The sequence below is a fragment of the Panthera onca genome, chromosome B3 (assembly GCF_046562875.1).
Source record: "Panthera onca isolate mPanOnc1 chromosome B3, mPanOnc1 haplotype 2, whole genome shotgun sequence".
In the NCBI taxonomy this organism is placed as follows: Eukaryota; Metazoa; Chordata; class Mammalia; order Carnivora; family Felidae; genus Panthera; species Panthera onca.
Window position 1 is genome coordinate 92418999 of NC_138344.1, and position 21129 is coordinate 92440127.

The window sequence follows — 21129 nt, forward strand, 5'->3', positions numbered from 1 at the left end:
GACTTTAAATTTGTTTAAATTCTAAAAAATTAAAAAATAATATGCAACATATGAGGTCAAATCATTGTGCTTGTGGCCTTATGATGCCATTGCTTATAAACTAATGTGAGGATTTAAGAAAATAATTTATGTGAAAACATCTGAAGAGTAGTGGATCCTCAATAATTTACATTACATATATGTCAAACATGCTCTATAAGTAAGTTTTTACTGCTCAAAAAGGTGTTATAAAGAACTTGACTTTTCCCAAAGAGAAGTCTGACTTTTGCCCTCAACTTTGGAGAGGCAATCTATGTCATATCTGATAGGAATGCCTTTGTTTAAAGCAGAGACTGGCTATCCCAGATGGGTGAAACTTCTCACACCCAACAGTTTTAGAGTGGGGACTGGCTATGCCAAAAAGACCACCATGCAATTTAGGGTTGGGGTTGGCCATGCCACAGAGACTAATCATGTTTTACGGTGTGAGATTTGGGTCACATGACGTCTGCAACCTAGCATTTGATTTCAAACACAAGGGCAATCAATCAATCAATCAATCATAACTATGTAATGGAGCCCCCAATAAAAATTCCGAACATTGAAGCTAGGGTGAGCTTCCCTGGTTGGCAATACTCTGTGCATATTGTCATACATCAATCCTACAAAGGTATATACTGATGATGAAGGATGCTTCACATTTGGAACCCATTCAGACTCCATCTTATGAAGTCTCTTCCTTTGGCTGTATGCTTTCCCGGTAATAAGCCATAACAGAGAGTATAATAGCTGTCAGTGAATTCTGTGGCTCTTCTAGTGAATTATCAAAACTGGACAGCATTGACCCCCAAAGAAGTGGATCTGTTTCCCCCCTGGTGTTTGAGGAGCCAACTTGGGGTCCAGCACACCCCCAGTATCATATGATGGTCCCCTCTGTATCTGTCCTTCCAACCCTCCTTGTATGAACAAAGACTGATCAATTTTCAGAGGAATGATTTTGCTCTCCCTGTGTTAGCCAGAATTATTGGGACGGTGTGATTTCTGAGCGATTTCCTAGAGTGTTGCTTCCTCCCACCAGGTTGGGAGGTAATAACCACTATCCCAGGAATTCTCAAGAAATTTTTATTACTTAAGCTGAAAAAAAAAAAAAAACTGGGTGGCATTGGGCACCCTCCCAAACTTGCAGTTGGTGTCAGAAATAAGAGTAGTCTCAAGGAATGTGACTTTAAACCTTGTAGTTTGCTAACTCTTGAGTAAAATGACATTGTATCATTTAATTTCATATAAATGACAACTTCTGACTCAGAATTTGCCATTTGTGGTAAAATCTTCAAAAAAATTAAAAAGCAAATCACTGAATCCTTTTTCAGCATTACTATTCTACAAATTGTATGTCCTTATGGCAATGAAGTTACCTAACTTTAAAAATACCTCCAAGTACTTAATGCTTGTTTGGCTGAAGATAGATATGATACTCTAATTTTGTCTAAAGGCCTTACCCTGGGGCGCCTGGGTGGCTCGGTCGGTTAAGCGTCCGACTTTGGCTCAGGTCATGATCTCACGGTCCGTGGGTTGGAGCCCCGCATCGGGCTCTGTGCTGCCAGCTCAGAGCCTGGAGCCTGTTTCAGATTCTGTGTCTCCCTCTCTCTGTGACCCTCCCCCGTTCATGCTCTGTCTCTGTCTCAAAAATAAATAAACGTTAACAAAAAATTTAAAAAAAAAATAAAGGCCTTACCCACAAAATCTACCAAATATTTAAGATTTTTGCATATTGAAAAGGGTTACACTATCATTGAGGTTTTATTTTTCTATAACATCATGATGAATTAGTACAAATTGCAATATCCAAGCCAGAGTCCTGTGACACCTGACAGATTTCTTTTTAATTCAAAACCACATCCCATCTGCCTCCTTTTTGTGTTTGGAAAGCATTTGATCCCACAAGAAGTCTATATCATATCCTGAACATCCAGAGAGGCCATAGGATAAAAACTAGGTGGTTGAGCATGCTCTTTTATTTATAAAATAAAGATTTTTAAAGCTTGATTAAATTACCATCAGTGCTCTATCCTTTCTCTGGAACAGTGGTATTCAACTGAGTGTGATTTTACCCCCCAGGAACATTTGGCCATGTCTAGTGACATGTGTTGGTTGTAACAGTTAGGAGGTTGCTACTATTGGCATCTGTTGGGTAGAGGTCAGAGATGCTGATAAACATCCTGCAATGCACAGGGAAGCTTCCAATGACAGACAATTGTCCAATCTCAAATGCCAATAATGCTGATGTTGAGAAATCCTGTCCTAGAGAAGTTACAATTTAAGTCAAACTGATTTTTTTTTGTTCCTGAGATCAGTACAGAATTTCATCTTGGTTCTTTCTAAAGATATCATTATTCTTCCCATATTTAATGGGGAAACCATACCTACAGGTCCAAATCAAACACTCTCCCTTATGTGAAGTAAAATCTGAGGTATTTAAGTTTCACAGGGGCTACATATGGGTATACATTGAAGAAACTGAAAATATCAATTTCTCAAGCTCCTCTTTCAGAAATTCTTAATATGTATGGTTGAGACCTATGAGTCTCTCTCTATGTGTGACCACTCTCCAGATGATTCTAATTAGAAACCCCATTTGAGAACTTCTAACCCAGAGAGTCATGTGGAGGGTTTGTTAAAAATTCAGATTATCAGGCCTACCTGAGAGCCACTGAATCTGAATTTTCAGGGCTAAGACCGGAGAAGTTGTATTTTTAATAAGTCCCCTGATGACTTTTACCATCAGGCACATTTAGGAAACTTTGGCTGAGGGGGTATCTAACTAAAAACTTAGAGTTTGTGATCATCATTTAAAGAGAAAGCAGCATCCTTTCATGAGAATGACATAACTAAAAGAAAAAAAAAATGTTAAAAGCTACATTCAGTCTATCATGCTCCAGAGGAGCAGGGATTATTATGTTTTTGGTTACAAGAGAGTTGAAGTCTGACAGAACACCTTGGGAGGAAATGCTTGACCTCTCCTCTGTGAAGCCATTGTCCCTAGAACTGTTGAAGATGTACTTTGTAGAAAGAAATATCATTAGTAACTTTCCCTTTCCATGGATATTGTAGAGGAAATTTTCTCAGCTATTTCTTTTGATACCATGTCCAGAATTTTGAACATTGACATAATGGTCAACAGAGACAGTGAAGAATGGCAAACCAGGACCCATGACATGCTCCATCCTCTGCCACAGTTGGAGGTCTCCAAAATTAGAATTCCCAAGTTACCTCCTTACACATGAGTATAAGAACTCAGCTTTGAAGTGCACTTATGCTAGTATTTCTGACTAAAGCACTTCAGACACAGATTAGCACTGATGAGTATCTAGATAGCTCACTTGTATCAGGCTTCCCATCATCTGATTAAGATCCCATAAGTGAGTCATATCTTAAGCAATGGGCAGGCCAAGTGTTGGGCAGCCACAGAAAACAAACTAATTATCAATAAGCCAACTGTTCTATAAAGCTATAAGAAAAGGCTGCATAAGGGTTGGTACTTAATTCGAAAACAACCACTGCTGGTCTCCAGTATGTGGTCAATCACAGACTCATGCAATCTCAGTTTAGAAAGGATCTGAACTATCATCTAGCTCAAGTATTCTAGAGGCTCAAATATTCACTACATCAATCAGCTCAGCGATCCAAAATCTGGCTGTGTGATAAATTATCCTGTGGAGTTTAAAAAAATACACATTCTTGGGCCTCTCCGCAGCCTTGTTGCATTAAAATCTCTAGGGGATGATCAAATCTCTACGTTAAGGGTGTACATACTTTGGACAGATTTTTAAATACCTCATTAAATTGCCATAAAATGATTCCCCATAACTTCCAGTCGTTGATTCTAGTTCAATTATCTTAGGCCTGTTCTGGAAGTCCTCTTCTTTCTTAGCTAAATGTCTGTAATATTTCCACTGTCCAATATTTGACATAATATTGAGCCAAGTCCCTAACATCTGTTTGGTTGACCATAAATGTTTTCTGGTTAATATATCACAGCCCAGAAGAAATGTATCTTCTAGTGAAGAGTGGAACATGGCAGGCACCTCTCTCACATTCTAGGTACCATTTCTATTAGTGCGACCTAGCTGTTCCCATTTATGCTTCACATTCTTACCATAGCTACGTCTCGGTCCCTCTTTGCAATCACTTCCTGGTTAACTTCCTCTTCCATTCCCCCACACATACTAGTCAAAATTTTAACATTGTATTATATCTCACCTTTCAATCCCCTTACTCTTAGTTCATATCATGCTCATAATCCATGGAGAAAATATATTGTGTCTCCAATCCACCAAATAAACATCCTAAACAACACATACTATGAAATTAATCAAATCAAAACCACACATATCAAAGACCTTACATATTTCAACTTTTAATAATAATATCAAGCACATAAGCAATCTAGAGGCACAAAGAGAGAGAAGTCTTGGATACCCTGTATGGCTCCCTAGGCCCTTCCTTTCCATATTGTACAGGAGCCATGTGACCCAGAATAGATGAGGTCTCCTAGTGAGGTTTGTGGATTACCTTATATAATCAGGAGGGTTCAATTATGAAACATCTTTATTTTATACCCCAGATAATTATTGAACTTCTGTGACATTTTACATGAACTATGTCTCATAAATCCATGAATCCCAGATGCATTCCCATAAGCAATTATAAGCCAGGGACAGCTTATAAAGAACATTCCATAGATAAGGATTCTCCTCCTAATAAATATCACCCAAAGGACGAGTTACCATGTTTACTAAGAAGGAGAACAGGTCACCTGCCTTCTTTTCTTTCCCTCAGAAACATTACCCTAGTAATCAGGGCAGAAATGAATCACAGGCCTGATGCTTTAACTCTTTTCTCCCTAACATCTATGCTTACTCCTTACTTATTTCTGTCCTAGAGAAAGAAGTCCTGCTTTGCATTAATCAAGTTCTCTACATGTTTTTCTCTCAGCCATTCTTTTCCATATGTCTGTTGTAGCTTTATCGTTATTAATATGCCTTTTTTCTCTTTTACATGATATCTAATAGAGCCTTAACATATTCTTATCTACCAGCATCTTCTCCTTACCATATAAAACTACTCATTCACTTCCATTTAAAAACTATTCCTTAATAATTTATTATCCCAGAGATATCAAATATCCTCTCCTCCTTTACTACAAGGAAAATTCTTGATGTTTCCTTAGACCTAAGTGTGACTTACCAGTCACATGAAGCATTTGGGTGTTCCCTGAGCTATAGAAGACATTTTTGTTGCCTACTGAATATCTCCATCTGGGTGTACCAAAAGCACCTAAAAGTCAGATTATCCAAACCTAAAATTGTCATCTCTAATTTCTCTTCCCCAGCATATGTTTCTGTGTCTATTTTCCCCTTTTTAGTGAATGGAATACATATATCCTTACATGTCCAAACTGTGAAATCATGTGAAATGTTCCTTTATCCACTGAGATTGGCATCCAGTCAGTGAGTACCATTATTTGTGTGTCTCCATAATAAATCTCAAATCCATTTCCCTTTCACCCCAATAAAAGTGCATTAATTCAAGACCTTATCAGGTGGTTTCAATAACTCAACACCTAAATCAAATCATATCCAGCCTGCTGTTCTTCATATTTTCTCATCATCAAAAGAAAAAGAAATCTCATCAAATCCTAAAATCAGGATATACTAAGTCTAACATGTTTTTCTAATCTGCTAATTCAGAAACCTCATCAGTAAAGTAAATGAGCCAGTAATATGGTAATATGATTTATTCTGTGACATTACTTGATTGTGACATACTACATGATTTCTTTTGGTTTTGTTGTTTTGTTTTTGTTTTTGTTTGCTTTTGTCTCTATGCCAGTTCTCACCATAGCCATAAAGTCTTTCTAATCATCAATTCCCATGGCGACAGTTAAAACAAGCTTTAAGGGGAAAATATCAAAATTGGTTTGAAATTCCAAATACATAATTTGGGTTGGCCCAACTATGCATGCAAATTGCAAATATCTCTCTAGCAAAGCCAAAAGTGACAATTTCTCATCACTGAAATTATGTTGTTTAATTCTGGAGTCTAGTTTTCAAAATTTTCTTAACAGTTCCTGAGCTTGGGAACTTGGGAGCTTGGTCAAACCCAGTTTATGTTCTTTTACTGAAATAGTAAAATATGTTCATTAAGGGAAATGTGGTAAATAGAAAAGTAAAAAAAGACACTCATGATCTCAAACTCAAACATAACCATTATATGAGTCAAGATTCTCCAGAGAAACAGAATCAATAAGAGATATTTATATAATACTCCTTACTTAGTTATTTATTTATATAATACTTTTTGTCATGAATGTATATAAATACATATGTAATGTATGTATATGTATATAATTTTAAGGAATTGCCTTCCACAACTATAGGAACTGCCAAATCCAAAATCCATACGGTAGGCTGGCAGTCTGGAAACTCAGACAAGCATTGATGTTTCAGTCTCAAGACAAAATTTCCTCACCAGGAAACCTCTATTTTTGCTCATAAGCCCTTCAACTGATTGGATGAGGCTCACCTACATCATCCAGGGTAATCTTGACTTAACGTCACCTTGTAGCTATTATCCACATCTTAAAAATATCAACACAGCAACAGTCAAATACTTAAATCTAAATACTTAGTTAAATAACCCAGTTATTTATAAGTTGGTACTATTGCCTAACCAAATTAACGATAATATTGGCTATCACAGCCATAAAACAATTCCTTGTCTTTTTTTTTTCTAGGCATAAGTAGGAATGCACATGTGAGTCCTGTGATAAACCCTAATAAAAAGAAAAGCATCTCAAAAGAAATTTCTTGTGTCAAATTAAAGAGTCGTGCCAATAGCCAAGAGTTTATATTAATTTTTTTAATTTCACTTTTATGCTATTATAAAAGGAGACTCCAACACCTTCACATTCTCAGAGATGTATTTTGTTTGCCAGTTCGGTTATGTGTAGTTGGCTTCATAATAACTCTTGGGATGATCTGGGAATTGTATCTGGTTGATGGTCTTAGAAGTATCTCTTATGACCTGAAGAGTAACTTCAAATTCTCTTTTCAAGACTCATTCTTGGAGTTCTGCTGAAGGAGATAAAAATTTCTACCCAACCTCCTTCTCCCATGTAGCTACATGACACTCTAAGATAATGGAGCATATTTTGATTTATAATACCAAAATATGCTCAAAGCAAAGGATTTTTCCCACTTCTCCATCTTATCCCTGTTTCCTGTCTTTTCTTCTAGAACTGCACTTCTCAGGATGCAATGTGACAACATAAGTGTTCCTGTCTTTCATAGCTAGCTAGTCATGTTCTCAAAATTGGTTTTGTCTCAGGTGCAAATAAAACTATACTGATGGAGATGAAAAACATTCTGGCTATTACAAAATTGGTGTACCTTTACAGTGGAAAGATATCTATCAGTCATACAAGTGTATATTTTGAGTAAGCCATCTGAGAAATCTGACTGGGGAGATATAAACCATCAGATGATATAGATGGGATTTGAGCCACAAGATTAAATGAGCTCACTAAGGAAGTGAATGTAGGAGAGGAAAGAAAGAGAAAAGAAGAGACAGAAACAGAACTCTGGGTTTCTTCAGCATTAGGAGGCTGGGAGATGGGGAGAAATCAGCAAAGAGTAATTAGTCAATAAAATAGGAGGAAAGCATCCCAGAAGCAAAGAACGATGATAATTCAAGGAAGGAAGAATATCTAATGCAAATGATCAACGGTGTTAAATTGTGTTACTGGACCAAATGAGGATGAGTGTTACCTACTGGATTTGTCAGTGACTACTTCCCTTTGCCAGAGCAGTTTCAGTGGAGCTATAGGAGTGAAAGCCTGTTTAGAACAGATTTGAGAGGCGACACCGGGGTGGCTCAGTCGTTTAGCATCTGACTCTTAATTTTGGCTCAGGTCATGACTCCAGGGTCCTGGGATTGAGCGCTGTGTCCAGCCTGTATGGAGCCCCACATCAAGCCCCATATTGAGCCTCACATCTGTGGGGAGCCTCCTTGGGAATTCTTTCTCTCTCTCCCTCTGCTCCCTCCCCTGTTTGCATGCTGCCTCACTCTCTCTCAAATAAAAATTAAAAAAATAAAAATAAAAAAAAGAACAGATTTGAGAGAATGGGACAGAGACTAATTGAGTATAGAACTTGCTGTCAATGAAAGCCAAGAAATGGAGCAGTAGCTTAAAGAGAAAGTATGAAGAGGAGGTCTGTTTATTTGCTTATTTAAGATAGGTAAAAATAAAAAGCATGTTTGAAAGCTAATGAGAATGAGTAGAAACTTTGATGAAACTTGATGAAACACTGATGATGCAGGAGGAAAGGGAGAGATTTACTAAATTGTATCATTGAGTAGGCAGGAAGGAATACAATCATGGGCCTGAGATGCTCCATCCTCCAGAAAGAGACACAGGGTGACAGGGGCACCAGCAAGGACGATTCTGCCTATCAGGGAAGCTTCTTATTCTTGGTGAGAATGAAACTCCCTTCCTCCACCCTAAAGGCACCTGGCAGCCCATCCAGGGAAAGCTCCTCTTTCCTCCCTCAGGTGGCTTCATTACAAATCAGTAGAAATTCCAAAGAAAAGAGCAGACCAAAATAGCACCACAAAGTCTTTGAAAATTAAATTTTCATTGGAACCATAGCCCATAAAAGCAGTCCAGGACCTGTATGCTAAACCAAAGCAAAGTAACTGCCAGCTAAAATAAAAACTTTAAATATGACCCGAACTCTCTAGGGAACAAATGACTAAAACACAATGGACAAATAAGAGGCAGTTGTAGCATAACAATCATTGCCAGGTATGGTAAGAACTTAAATAGAAAAAGAAATGTCACAAGAAAGGAAGTATTCAAGTAATACAAGTAATGATGATGAGAGAAGGAACAAGCATTTTTGCTGATTGTGTACTAGGTACCATTCAAAGAACTTAATATGGATAAACTATTTTCTTACAACAATTCTATTGGTTAGGTGTTATGCTTATCATTCTTATTTTTCAGATGAGTAAATGAGGCACAGAGAAGTTAACTAACCCAAAATAGCTAATCAGCTCATAAGTTAGGGAGTTGGGATTTGCTAACTGGCAGTCATGATTTTAACCTTCATTTTATACCACTACCCCATACTTAATAAGGGTGATATAAAGTAGGTTATAGTAGATGTAAAGGGTCATGGCTATCATTTTAAGGAATTTAAGGAATATAATATGTTTTCTGTAAGCAAATGACTGCATGAACAGATGTATATTATAAAATAAACACCTCTGGCAATAAAGGAAAGATTATTTAGAAGAAGAAAGACTAAAATAGGGAAAGCACATAATAGCCACAGTAAACCAAGCAAAGAATATTAAGGATCTAAACTTGACAAGTGACAAAGTTACTGATGAGAGGATATTACCAGGGATAAAAGGAGTCTTTATCAAGAAGACAATTATGCAGTTAATACCAAAGCTTCAAGATACATGAAGCAAAAACTGATAGAACTTCAGGGAGAAATCAACAAATCCGCAAGTATAGTCAGGGATTTCAGCATACCTCTCTTAATAATCTAGAGAACAAGTGGATAGAAAATCAGTAATAATATAGAAGTAAACAACACTATCAACCAATTGTTGATTCTAAAACTGACATTTATAGAACCCTCCAACCAAAAACAATAGAATATTTTAGAACACAGAGCACTTACCAAAATAGGTCATATGCTAGACTATGAAACAAACCTCAATAAATTGAAAAGGTCAAATCAAACTAAGTATATTTTATGACAAAAACATAATTAAATTAAAAACCAATAGCAAAAATAAATCTGGAAAATTCCCAAATATTTAGAAATCAAATAACACATTGGCGAGTAACTCATATATCAAATAATAAATCAAAAACAAAATTATAAAACATTTGAACTGAATGACAATGAAAGCACAGGTTATTGGAATTTATGGAATGCAGCTAAAACATTGCTGAGACAAATGTGCAACACTAAAAGACCACATTTGAAAAGAAATAAAAAGTAAATCAACGGCATCAGATTCCATCTGTTAAAAAACAAACTAGAAAAAGTACATAAAGAAGTAGAAGTAAGCAGAAAGATAGAAATAATAAAGATGAGAGAAGTCAATGAATTTTCTTTTGAAATAAATAGGGACATAAATGAAACTGAGGGTTGATTATTTGAAAGATCAGTAAAACTGAATGAACCTCAAACCAGACTGATTTGAAAAAGGAGAGATAAAGAAAGAGACTGAGAGAGAAAACAGTTACCAATATTTATTGATATAAGGTACCAATAATTATACCTTAATTACAAACAGAATATCAATAAAGATACTATGGACATAAAAAAGATTTTTAAAAAATTGTTATAACGCATACCAAGCACAGCACAATACAATCAGGCAGGAACTCCCCAACCCCAAGTTCTTCAGGAGTAAAGAGTTTGTACCACATATCTAGTTCCCCACCTTTTAAGACTGCTACCAAAGGATTGGGTCCCTAAATTATCTACTTCTGAAAGCCAACAAGATTTGCACTCATTAGTCACAGAGGACCATAACAAACAAAAAATGGGTGTTAGTCATATAATCATCTCAATAGATGCAGAAAAAGCATTTGACAAAATGAACATTCTTTCATGATAAAAACTATAAGCCAATTGGATATGGAAGGAACTTAACTTACCATAATAAAGGCCACACGTGACAAGCCCACAGCTTACATCATACTCAAAGGTAAAAAGCTGAAAGCTTTCCCTCTAAGATCAGGAGCAAGACAGGATTCCCATTCTTGCCACTTTTATTCAACATAGCACTGGAAGTCCTAGCCAGAGTAATTAGGTATGAAAAAGATATGAAAGTCATCCAAATTAGAATGGAAGAAGTAAAATTGTCTCTATTTACAGTGATGTATTTTAAATAGAAAACCCTACAGATTTCTGTTCTACTGGGTTTTTTTGTTGTTGTTGTTTTGTTTGAAGTCATACCATGCACTTTTTCTGACCACAACACTATGAAACTAGAAGTTAACTACAATAAAAAAAAATTGGCAAAAGCTAGAACTAATAAATGAATTCAGTAAAGTCCCAGGATACAAAATCAACATATATAAATCTATTGCATTTCCACATACCAATAATGAAACAGCAGAAAGAGAAATTAAATTACTACCCAAAGCAATTTACACATTTAATGCAATCTCTATCAAAATAACAATAGCATTTTTCACAGAGCTAGAACAAACAATCCTAAAATTTGTATAGAACCACAAAAGATCCCAAATGGCCAAAGCAATCTTGAAAAAGAAAAGCAGAGCTGGAGGCATCACAATTCCGAACATCAAGTTATATTACAAAACTGCAGTAATCAAAACAGTATGGTATTTAGCATAAAAAAAAAGACACAGATCAATAGAACAGAATAGAAAACCCAGAAAAAAGCCCACAATTATATGGCCAATTCATCTTTGACAACACAGGAAAAAAATATCCAATGGGAAAAAGACTGTCTCTTCAGCAAATAGCGTTGGGAAAACTGGACAGCAAAATGCAAAAGAATGAAACTGGACAACTTTCTTTCACCATACACAAAAATAAATTCAAAATGGATTAAAGACCTGAGACAGGAAACCGTAAAAATCCTTGAAGAAAGCACAGGCAGTAATTTCTCTGACATTGGCCATAGCAACATTTTTCTAGATATGTCTCCTGAGGCAAGGGAAACAAAAGCAAAAATAAATTAATGGAACTGAATAAAATAAAAAACTTCTGCACAGTGAAGGAAACAATCAACAAAACCAAAAGGCAACCCTAAAAAAAGGAGAAGATATTTGCAAATGACATATTCAATAAAGGGTTAGTATCCAACAATATATAAAAAACTTACAAAACTCAGCACCCAAAGGAATGAATAATCCAATTTTTAAAAATGGGCAGAGGGGCACCTGGGTGGCTCAGTCGGTTAAGTGTCCGACTTCAGCTCAAGTCATGATCTCGCAGTTCATGAGTTTGAGACCCGTGTTGGACTCTGGGCTGACAGCTCAGAGCCTGGAGCCTGTTTTGGATTCTGTGTGTCCCTCTTTCTCTGACCCTCCCCCGCTGTACTCTCTCTCTCTCTCTCTCTCTCTCTCTCTCTCTCAAAAATAAATAAACATTAAAAAAAATTTTTTTTAATGGGCAGAAAACATGAACAGATATTTCTCCAAATAAGACATTACAGATGGCCAACAGACACATGAAAAGATGCTCAACATCACTTATCAAGGAACTGTAAATCAAAACTACAAGATATCACCTCACAACTGTCAGAATGCCTAAAATCAACAACACAAAAAAACAAGTATTGGAGGGGCGCCTGGGTGGCTCAGTCGGTTAAGCATCCTACTTCAGCTCAGGTCATGATCTCAGGGTCTGTGAGTTCGAGCCCCCCGTCGGGCTCTGCACTGACAGCTCAGAGCCTGGAGCCTGTTTCAGATTCTGTGTCTCCCTCTCTCTCTGACCCTCCCCTGTTCATGCTCTGTCTCTCTCTGTCTCAAAAATAAATAAACGTTAAAAAAAAAACAAGTATTGGAGAGGATGTGCAGGAAGGGGAACCCTCTTGCACTGTTGGTAGGAATGCAAACTGGTGCAGCCACTGTGGAACACAGTATGGAGGCTCCTCAAAAAGTTAAAAATAGAACTATCCCGTGATCCAGCAACTGCACTACTATTTATCCAAAGAATATAAAAATACTAACTTGATTGTTATAGCATTATTTACAATAACCAAATTATGGAAACAGCCCAAGTGTCCATAAATTGATGAATGGATAAAGAAGATGTATACACACACACACACACACACACACACACAAATACACACACTATGGAATATTATTCAGTCATAAAAAAGAATGAAATCTTGCCACTTGCAATGACATGGATGGAGCCAGACAGTATTATACTAAGTGAAATAAGTCCACCAGAAAAAGACAAATATCATATGATTTCACTCATATATGGAATTTAAGAAACAAAACAAATGAGCAAAGGGGAAAAAAGAGACAGAGAGACAAACCAAGAAACTGACTCTTAACTATAGAGAACAAACTGATGGTTACCAGCAGGAAGGGGAGTGAAGGGATGGATTAAACAGGTGATGGGGATTAAGGAGTGCACTTGTCATGATGAGCGCCTGGTCATATATGGATGTGTTGAATCACTATATTGTACACCTGAAACTGATATTACATTATATGTTAACTAATAAATTTAAATAAAAACCTTAAAAACCTTCAAATTTAGAAAAGAGTTTCACTGGATTTTAAGCATCTCAGAAAACAAAATAAAAAGGACTTGGAAATAACAAAATAAGCAACCCTCATTCAAGTATTCTAGAATGTTTCTCAACCTCATATCTAGCACATATTTAAAAAGATTTCACTTACAAAAACTTATAAAATTATTTTAAAAAAACACTTAAAAAGATCACATGCTCTTGTTACACACTGTACAGACGTAATGAAGAATGTGAGAAATATCCAACAATTATAGGGCATCAAATTTTATCAAAGTCTGGAATCATCAATCTAGAGTTTTTGCTAAACAGAAAAATATACTAACCAAATTAAACTTTTTGAGAGAATCATCTCATTATTTCAGCATGTAGCAACTGAATTATAGCTAAAGAAAATATTTTCCCAAAAGTTGTCATAACCATAAAAACCGTGATGTCCTTTATTAACAGATATCTTATAATAACCTATAATTGCTCTTTAAAAATGTGAATAGATTAAACAGTATTCCTCCCTTATCCACAGAGGATACCTTCAAAGAGCTCCAGCGAATGCCTGAAATCATGGGTAGTACCAAGTGCTATGTATACTGCATTTTCCTATGCATACATACCTATGATAAAGCTTAACTTATAAATAAGTCACAGTAAGAGATTAACAACAAAAACAAATAATAAAATTGAATAATTATAACAATATCCTATAATAAAATTTATGTGCGTGTGATCTCTCCCTCCCAAATATCTTGTTGTACTGTATTCAACTCTTCTCCTTGTGATGTTGTGAGGTGATAAAATGCCTACATGATGAGATGTAGTCAACCTGACAGGTCAGGTGAAGGCATTGTGACACAGCATTAGGCTACTATTGACCTTCAAGGGAGGGTACATCAGAAAGAAGATATTCTTCTGGACCACAGTTGGCCATGGGTAAGTGAAACTATGGAAAGCAAAACTGAAGGGGTGCCTGGATGGCTCAGTCAGTTAAGCACCTGACTTCAGCTCAGGTCATGATCCCACATCTCATGGGTTCAAGCCCTACTTCAGGCTCATGCTGACAGCTTGGAGCCTAGAGACTGTTAGGCTCTCTGTGTCTCCTCTCTCTCTGCACCTCCCCTGCTCACACTCTGTATCTCTCTCTCTTAGAAATAAATAAACATTTAAAAAAATTTTAATGTGGATAAGGGGAGAGTACTGTACTACAACTAGTAATTCAATACTCTTCACAACAAGTTCAAAGTACAAAAAACAAGCCAAGCTTCTAAAGGACTCACCACATTCTAAGTTGAAATGAAATTAAAAGTAGAAATATACCCTTGAGGCTAAGTATATTTTTCTTTATGTTTACATGCCTTTTAAAATACTTTATCCAGGTTATCTTCATTAAAATTAAGGCTTTTATAAAGGATTTAAGTTCCCCGATCCAGATATGGGACTGTAAAATATGCAAGATAGGGATGAAAACAGGAAAGGAACACTTGTCTCAGAAGGAATCAAATAGAAAGAGAATTAGAGATATGGGGTATTATAATGAAGAGAAAAAAACACATACCTTTAGCTGTGTGACAAACTCAAGGAATTTAAAGTAGATGAGAGAACTACAGCAAAGAAAATGCCTTTTCCACTACAAGCTACATATAGTGAAAATAAAATATAGCTGTATACTTTACCCTTTTCAATAAGGTTTATTATAGAAATGATATTTTAAGTAATTATTTCAATCATCAACTTCATTTCTAAATGGGTATTTCATATATGCTATGTTTGAGTGAAAATAACATAGTAATTTTAAACCACTAGTTTTTATTGTTCATTTTCCAGCCAGCAGTCCACATCTTGGGATTCCCTTTTAGGTATTTACTTCCAGATACCTATACTTTTCTTAAGTGTGCATGTCCAGAAGCCTGTAGCTTCTGATTCCTAGCTTAGTTAAGAGCTAATTAGAGCTGAGGAAGAGGCCTCTATTCTAGTTGTACATGGATGACACCCTCTATTTCAAAGGTAGGAACCTGTTCTTTCTTGATGTTAGACAAATCTTCAGGGACAGGATCCAGTTCCAAAGGCTCTTCGAGTTTTTGCTGATCTTCCAAAACCTTTGATTCTAATTTTATCCCTGGGACATCAGTCTGGAGATTTTGATATTCAGTAGACACATGGTCTACCAGAGCCTCATATGCAGCAGTTTGTTCAGATGGTGGAATAAGGTCATTTTCTATAGAGATTGGTGTAATAAAGTCCTCCTTGGCTTCTGGAAACTGTTTGTCAACAGAGACCATTTCTAAAGTAGTGTCTTCAGTTGATGGAGACCGAAGTTCAGCAGAGGCCTCCTCAGCTGATGGAGACCAAATTTCATATGAGGTATTTTCTTCAGGGGCCTCCTCAGCTGGTAGAGACTGAACTTCAGCTGGGGCCTCAGTTGGTGGAGCCAGAACTTCATATGGGGCCTCCTCTGCAGGGGCCTCCTCAGCTGGTGGAGATTGAACTTCAGCTGGGGCCTCAGTTGGTGGAGCCAGAACTTCATATGGGGCCTCCTCTGCAGGGGCCTCCTCAGCTGGTGGAGACTGAACTTCAGCTGGGGCCTCAGTTGGTGGAGCCAGAACTTCATATGGGGCCTCCTCTGCAGGGGCCTCTTCAGCTGGTGGAGACTGAACTTCAGCTGGAGCCTCTTCTGCAGGGACCTCCTCAGCTGGTGGAGAATGAACTTCAGCTGGGGCCTCCTCTGCAGGGGCCTCTTCAGCTGGTGGAGACTGAACTTCAGCTGGGGCCTCCTCTGCAGGGGCCTCTTCAGCTGGTGGAGACTGAACTTCAGCTGGAGCCTCTTCTGCAGGGACCTCCTCAGCTAGTGGAGAATTAACTTCAGCTGGGGCCTCCTCTGCAGGGGCCTCTTCAGCTGGTGGAGACTGAACTTCAGCTGGAGCCTCCCCTGCAGGGGTCTCCTCAGCTGGTGGAAACTGAACCTCAGCTCGGGCCTCTTCTACAGGGGCCTCCTCAGCTGGTGGAGAAGAAACTTCAACTTGGGCCTCAGCTGGTGGAGACTGAAGTTCAGCTGGGGCCTCCTCTTCAGGGCCCTCCTCAGCTGGTAGAGACTGAACTTCAGCTGAGGCCTCCTCTGTAGGGGTCTCCTCAGCTGGTAGAGACTGATCTTCAGCTGGGGCCTCCTCTGCAGGGGCCTCCTCAGCTAGCGGAGAATGAACTGCAGCTGGGGCCTCCTCTTCAGGGCCCTCCTCAGCTGGTAGAGACTGAACTTCAGCTGGGGCCACCTCTGCAGGGGCCTCTTCAGCTGGTGGAGACTGAACTTCAGCTGGGGCCTCTTCTGCAGGGACCTCCTCAGCTAGCGGAGAATGAACTACAGCTGGGGCCTCCTCTGCAGGGGCCTCCTCAGCTGGTGGAGACTGATCTTCATCTGGGGCCTCCTCTGCAGGGGCCTCTTCAGCTGGTGGAGACTGAACTTCAGCTGGGGCCTCTTCTGCAGGGACCTCCTCAGCTAGTGGAGAATGAACTTCAGCTGGGGCCTCTTCTGCAGGGGCCTGTTCAGCTGGTGGAGACTGATCTTCAGCTGGGGCCTCCTCTTCAGGGCCCTCCTCAGCTGGTAGAGACTGAACTTCAGCTGGGGCCTCCTCTGCAGGGGCCTCTTCAGCTGGTAGAGACTGAACTTCAGCTGGGGCCTCCTCTGCAGGGGCCTCTTCAGCTGGTGGAGACTGAACTTTAGGTGGGGTCTCTTCTGCAGGGACCTCCTCAGCTAGTGGAGAATGAACTTCAGCTGGGGCCTCCTCTGCAGGGGCCTCTTCAGCTGGTGGAGACTGAACTTTAGGTGGGGCCTCCTCTGCAGGGGCCTCTTCAGCTGGTAGAGACTGAACTTCATCTGGGGCCTCTTCTGCAGGGACCTCTTCAGCTGGTGGAGACTGAACTTCAGCTGGGGCCTCTTCTGCAGGGACCTCCTCAGCTAGTGGAGAATGAACTTCAGCTGGGGCCTCCTCTGCAGGGGCCTCTTCAGCTGGTGGAGACTGAACTTCAGCTGGGGCCTCTTCTGCAGGGACCTCCTCAGCTAGTGGAGAATGAACTTCAGCTGGGGCCACCTCTGCAGGGGCCTCTTCAGCTGGTAGAGACTGAACTTCAGCTGGGGCCTCTTCTGCAGGGGCCTCCTCAGCTGGTGGAGACTGAACTTCAGCTGAGGCCTCTTCTGTAGGGGTCTCCACAGCTGATAGAGGCTCTTCTGAAAAAGCCTCTTCAGCAGAGATAGACTCCACTTTAGCAGGGGCCTCTTCTTCAGGAGTCTCCTCATCTGGGAAAGGCTGTACAGGAGCTTCTTCAACTTTTGGAGACTGAACCTCAGCAGGAGGCCCTTCTGAAAGAGCCTCTTCACCCAGGGTTGGCTGTACTTTGGCAGGGCCCTTTTCTGCTGGAGCCTCCTCAATTTGTGGAGGCTGAAGTTCAGTAGTGGACTTTCCTGCAATAATGTCCACAGCTGGTGTAGGTTGCACTTCAGCAGAGACCTCCTCTGCAATGGGAGGCTGGACCTCACCCAGAACGTACTGCTCATCTTCTAAAGGTACCAAACTACCTTTTTTGCTTTGCTGACTAAATGAAGATCTGCTAATACCTACCTGCCTAATTGCTTCATCTCTACTTGTTGAGGGTTGCAATTCAGGATGTTCACTAATGAAAATCTTCCCTGAGGATTTACGTTTCTGCACAACTTCATTTGACTTTGAAAAAGAGCTATCTGGCCTACCAATTACCACTATTTCTGATTCACTAAAGTATGTCTGCTGTTCTCTGTCCACTGTTTCTTTTTGAGGAATGTTCATCATTGTCCAGTCTCCAGTACAACTGGTCTGCTGAGATCTGTCTATTTTGAATTGAATTGAGTGTCTGCTTGTCAGAATTTCTACTTCCTGAACACTTTCTGGAAATTCAGGGACTGCTTCTCCAAGAGCAGCTGGCATTTCTTCAGGTACCACTGTTTCACCAACTGGTTTGATTTCTTCTTTTTTCTCTTCTACAATAGTGTCTGTTTGCAGAGATTTATCAGTCATATCCTGTACATGCTTTCTCTTTGTCCAAGTTTGCTGAAGTTGAGAAGATAATCTGAAAGACTCACAGTTGACTTTACTTCCAGGAATGTTACCAATACTAAGGGTAGCTTTAGGGCCAGATGATTGTGATATAGGCAAATTTTTCTTTTTCTCTGTCACTTCGGTCTGCTGGGATTTATCTACCATTAGTTGACTGGGTCGTCTTCTCTTTCGAATTTCTTGCCTCCCTGCTGAGATAGGCTGATCAGGTTCATCACTTTCTTCCATTTCTAAGACTGGTGAATTTCAAATGTATTAATCTTCAAGTAATTAATCATCAGGAATCACAAATATACCAGATAGGTAAGTTTGCCTTTCTTCATTAAATGTTGTTATGTTTAGCTACCTTAGAAAAAAGTAACTCATAAATTGTTGCATTCTGTACTACACCCTTGTTGGATCCCACCTTACTCAGTAAGCATCTTTCTTGTTTAGTCTCTCACATGACTGAATCTCACTTCTAGAAGTTTCCCTTAAGGGTCTATGACATCACAGCCAATTCTCTCTACAAGCTTCCATTGGTGGTATTCCAAGCACTTTTTAACTTGGTATAGACACTCATAGATAATGGCTGCAAGTGAGAGAGCTACTACTTGAAGCATCAAGTTGAAAAAAGCATTTGTCTATCAGAGGAACGTCAAGCAAACTCCAGTAATGCTGCTTCTTAATAGTTGAAGGTGATGCTTTTGAACTTTCAATTCTATTCTTTTCATCCTACTATCAAAGACAGTTATAATACAGAACTCAGAATGCTGCAGCCTATTTTCAATTGTTGGAGAAAGCAACTTATACGTGTGTATATGCTTATATGACTTAAAGAAAATGAATATTGTATGAGAAACTTGAATTCTGAAGTCCATATTCATGTAAAGTCCTTTCCTATGTCTTTAGCACTCAGTAACTACAAGAGCCTACTATCTATCCAGCATCTATCTATCTATCTATCTATCTATTTATGTAGCATATTTGCATTCTCAGACAACTTGAGATATTTTTATTTTCAACTACTTCAGAAAATAGCTCCACCCAAAGCTTGCCAACTAAAGAATGTTAACTCTAAAGATATGCCAAGTGAAATAAAATGCATTTTTTAAATATATAAGCTACTGAATAACCACGTAGGAATAAATTCCCTAGTGAAGAGGAAAACCTTAAAATGAAGCCTTGAAAAAGAGGAAACCCAGGTAAGCAAATTGTAAATGGTATTATAATAGATTTAGAATGTAAATAAAACCTTAATTAACACATCATGCAAAAATTTTATTAGCAAGATTAAGATTTATCAAAAGATGTGCAAAAGCACATTACTTTAGTCTACCAAAAGTTAAAGAGGAGAAAACAAACTTTAACGTTTATTTATTTTTGAGACAGAGAGAGACAGAGCATGAATAGGGGAGGGGCAGAGAGAAAGGGAGACACAAAATCTGAAACAGGCTCCAGGCTCTGAGCTATCAGCACAGAGCCTGACGCGGGGCTCTATCTCATGGACCGTGAGATCATGACGTAAGCCGAAGTCGGATGCTTAACCGACCAAGCCACCCAGGCGCCCCAGCAAACTTTAAAAATGTAGTCAAAGGACAAAGAAATAAACATATCTAAACAATCATTATGACTTGATTATCTAAATGTTTTTAAATTTCTTTATCCCCCTAGGAAATACAAAAATGTCATCGAATAATTATCCTTGTTTGATATGCATTATTCATAATTATAGCTAGGCTATCTTAGCCAAATCAACACTTTTCAAATTCTTTGATCAGCTCCATAAACCAAACTCAGTCTCTTGGCAGGGATCAGTGAATATTTGTTTAGTGTAATTGGACAACTGTGATTTAAACCGTGTTGCTTGCCCTACATCTCAACTTGCTCTGTCTTACTTTTTGTCTATGCTGCTGTGCTATGTTCTATCTTTCTAAGAATTAATAAAGTGAAGTAAAACAATAGTCATTTTACAAAAGAACTGACCTAGGTTCTCATCAGACCTGCTATAGTTTGAAAATTAGGTTATCAACTGCTTTGTGGTCTGGTGATCTTCTCAATTCCATCTGTCATTTTGTAATCAAGTTTCTGACACTCTATGGAGTATCTTCAAAGTCCATTTTGGGTTGTTCTATAACAAGAAATACAAATGAAAACCACAATGAGATACCACGTCACACCTGTCAGAATGGCTAAAATTAACAACTGAGGAAACAATAGAAGTTGGTGAGGATGTGCAGAAAGGGGAATCCTCTTACACTGTTGGTGGAAATGCAAACTGGTGCAGCCACTCTGGAAAACAGTATAGAGTTTCCTCAAAAAGATAAAATAGAACTACCCTAGAACCCAGAAAATGCACTACTAGGTATTTATCCAAAGGATACAAAATACTAATTCAAAGGAACACATACACCCCGATGTATGTAACAGCACTATTAACAATAGCCAAATTCTGGAAAGAGCCCAAATATCCATTGGGTGATGAGTGGATAAAGAAGATATGATATATATACAATGGAATATTACTTAGCCATAGGAATGAAATTTTTCCATTTGCAACAATGTGTATGGAACTAGAGTGTATTATGCTAAGCAAAATGAGTCAGAGAAAGACAAATACCATAGGATTTCACTAGCATGTGGAATTTAAGAAACCAAACAGATGAACATAGGGGAAGGGAAGGATAAGTAAGATAAAAACAGAGAGGGAAGCAAACCATAAGACTTTCAACTATAGAGAACAAACTGAGGGTTGATGGAGGGG

General features: G+C 38.6%; 1 protein-coding gene across 2 annotated transcripts; it reads right to left on the reverse strand.

Annotated features, from left to right (window-relative positions):
* Window positions 1–15094: 15094 nt before the first annotated feature.
* On the reverse strand, window positions 15095–18847 carry FSCB (fibrous sheath CABYR binding protein). Of its 2 annotated transcripts, XM_081795922.1 has the most exons (2): window positions 16572–18847; window positions 15095–16520 (listed from the first exon to the last, which is right to left on the reverse strand). In XM_081795922.1, the coding sequence occupies exons 1-2, from the start codon at window positions 18612–18614 to the stop codon at window positions 15273–15275; spliced, it is 3291 nt and encodes a 1096-aa protein (XP_081652048.1). In that variant the 5' UTR covers window positions 18615–18847; the 3' UTR covers window positions 15095–15272. The 2 variants fall into 2 exon arrangements, with proteins under 2 accessions (XP_081652048.1, XP_078304419.2); XM_078448293.2 differs by having other exon boundaries at window positions 15095–18847.
* Window positions 18848–21129: the final 2282 nt, after the last annotated feature.

Coding starts and splice junctions, on each gene's coding strand:
- FSCB (XM_078448293.2), bottom strand. CDS start 18,614: ATGGAAGAAAGTGATGAACCTGATCAGCCTATCTCAGCAGGGAGGCAA.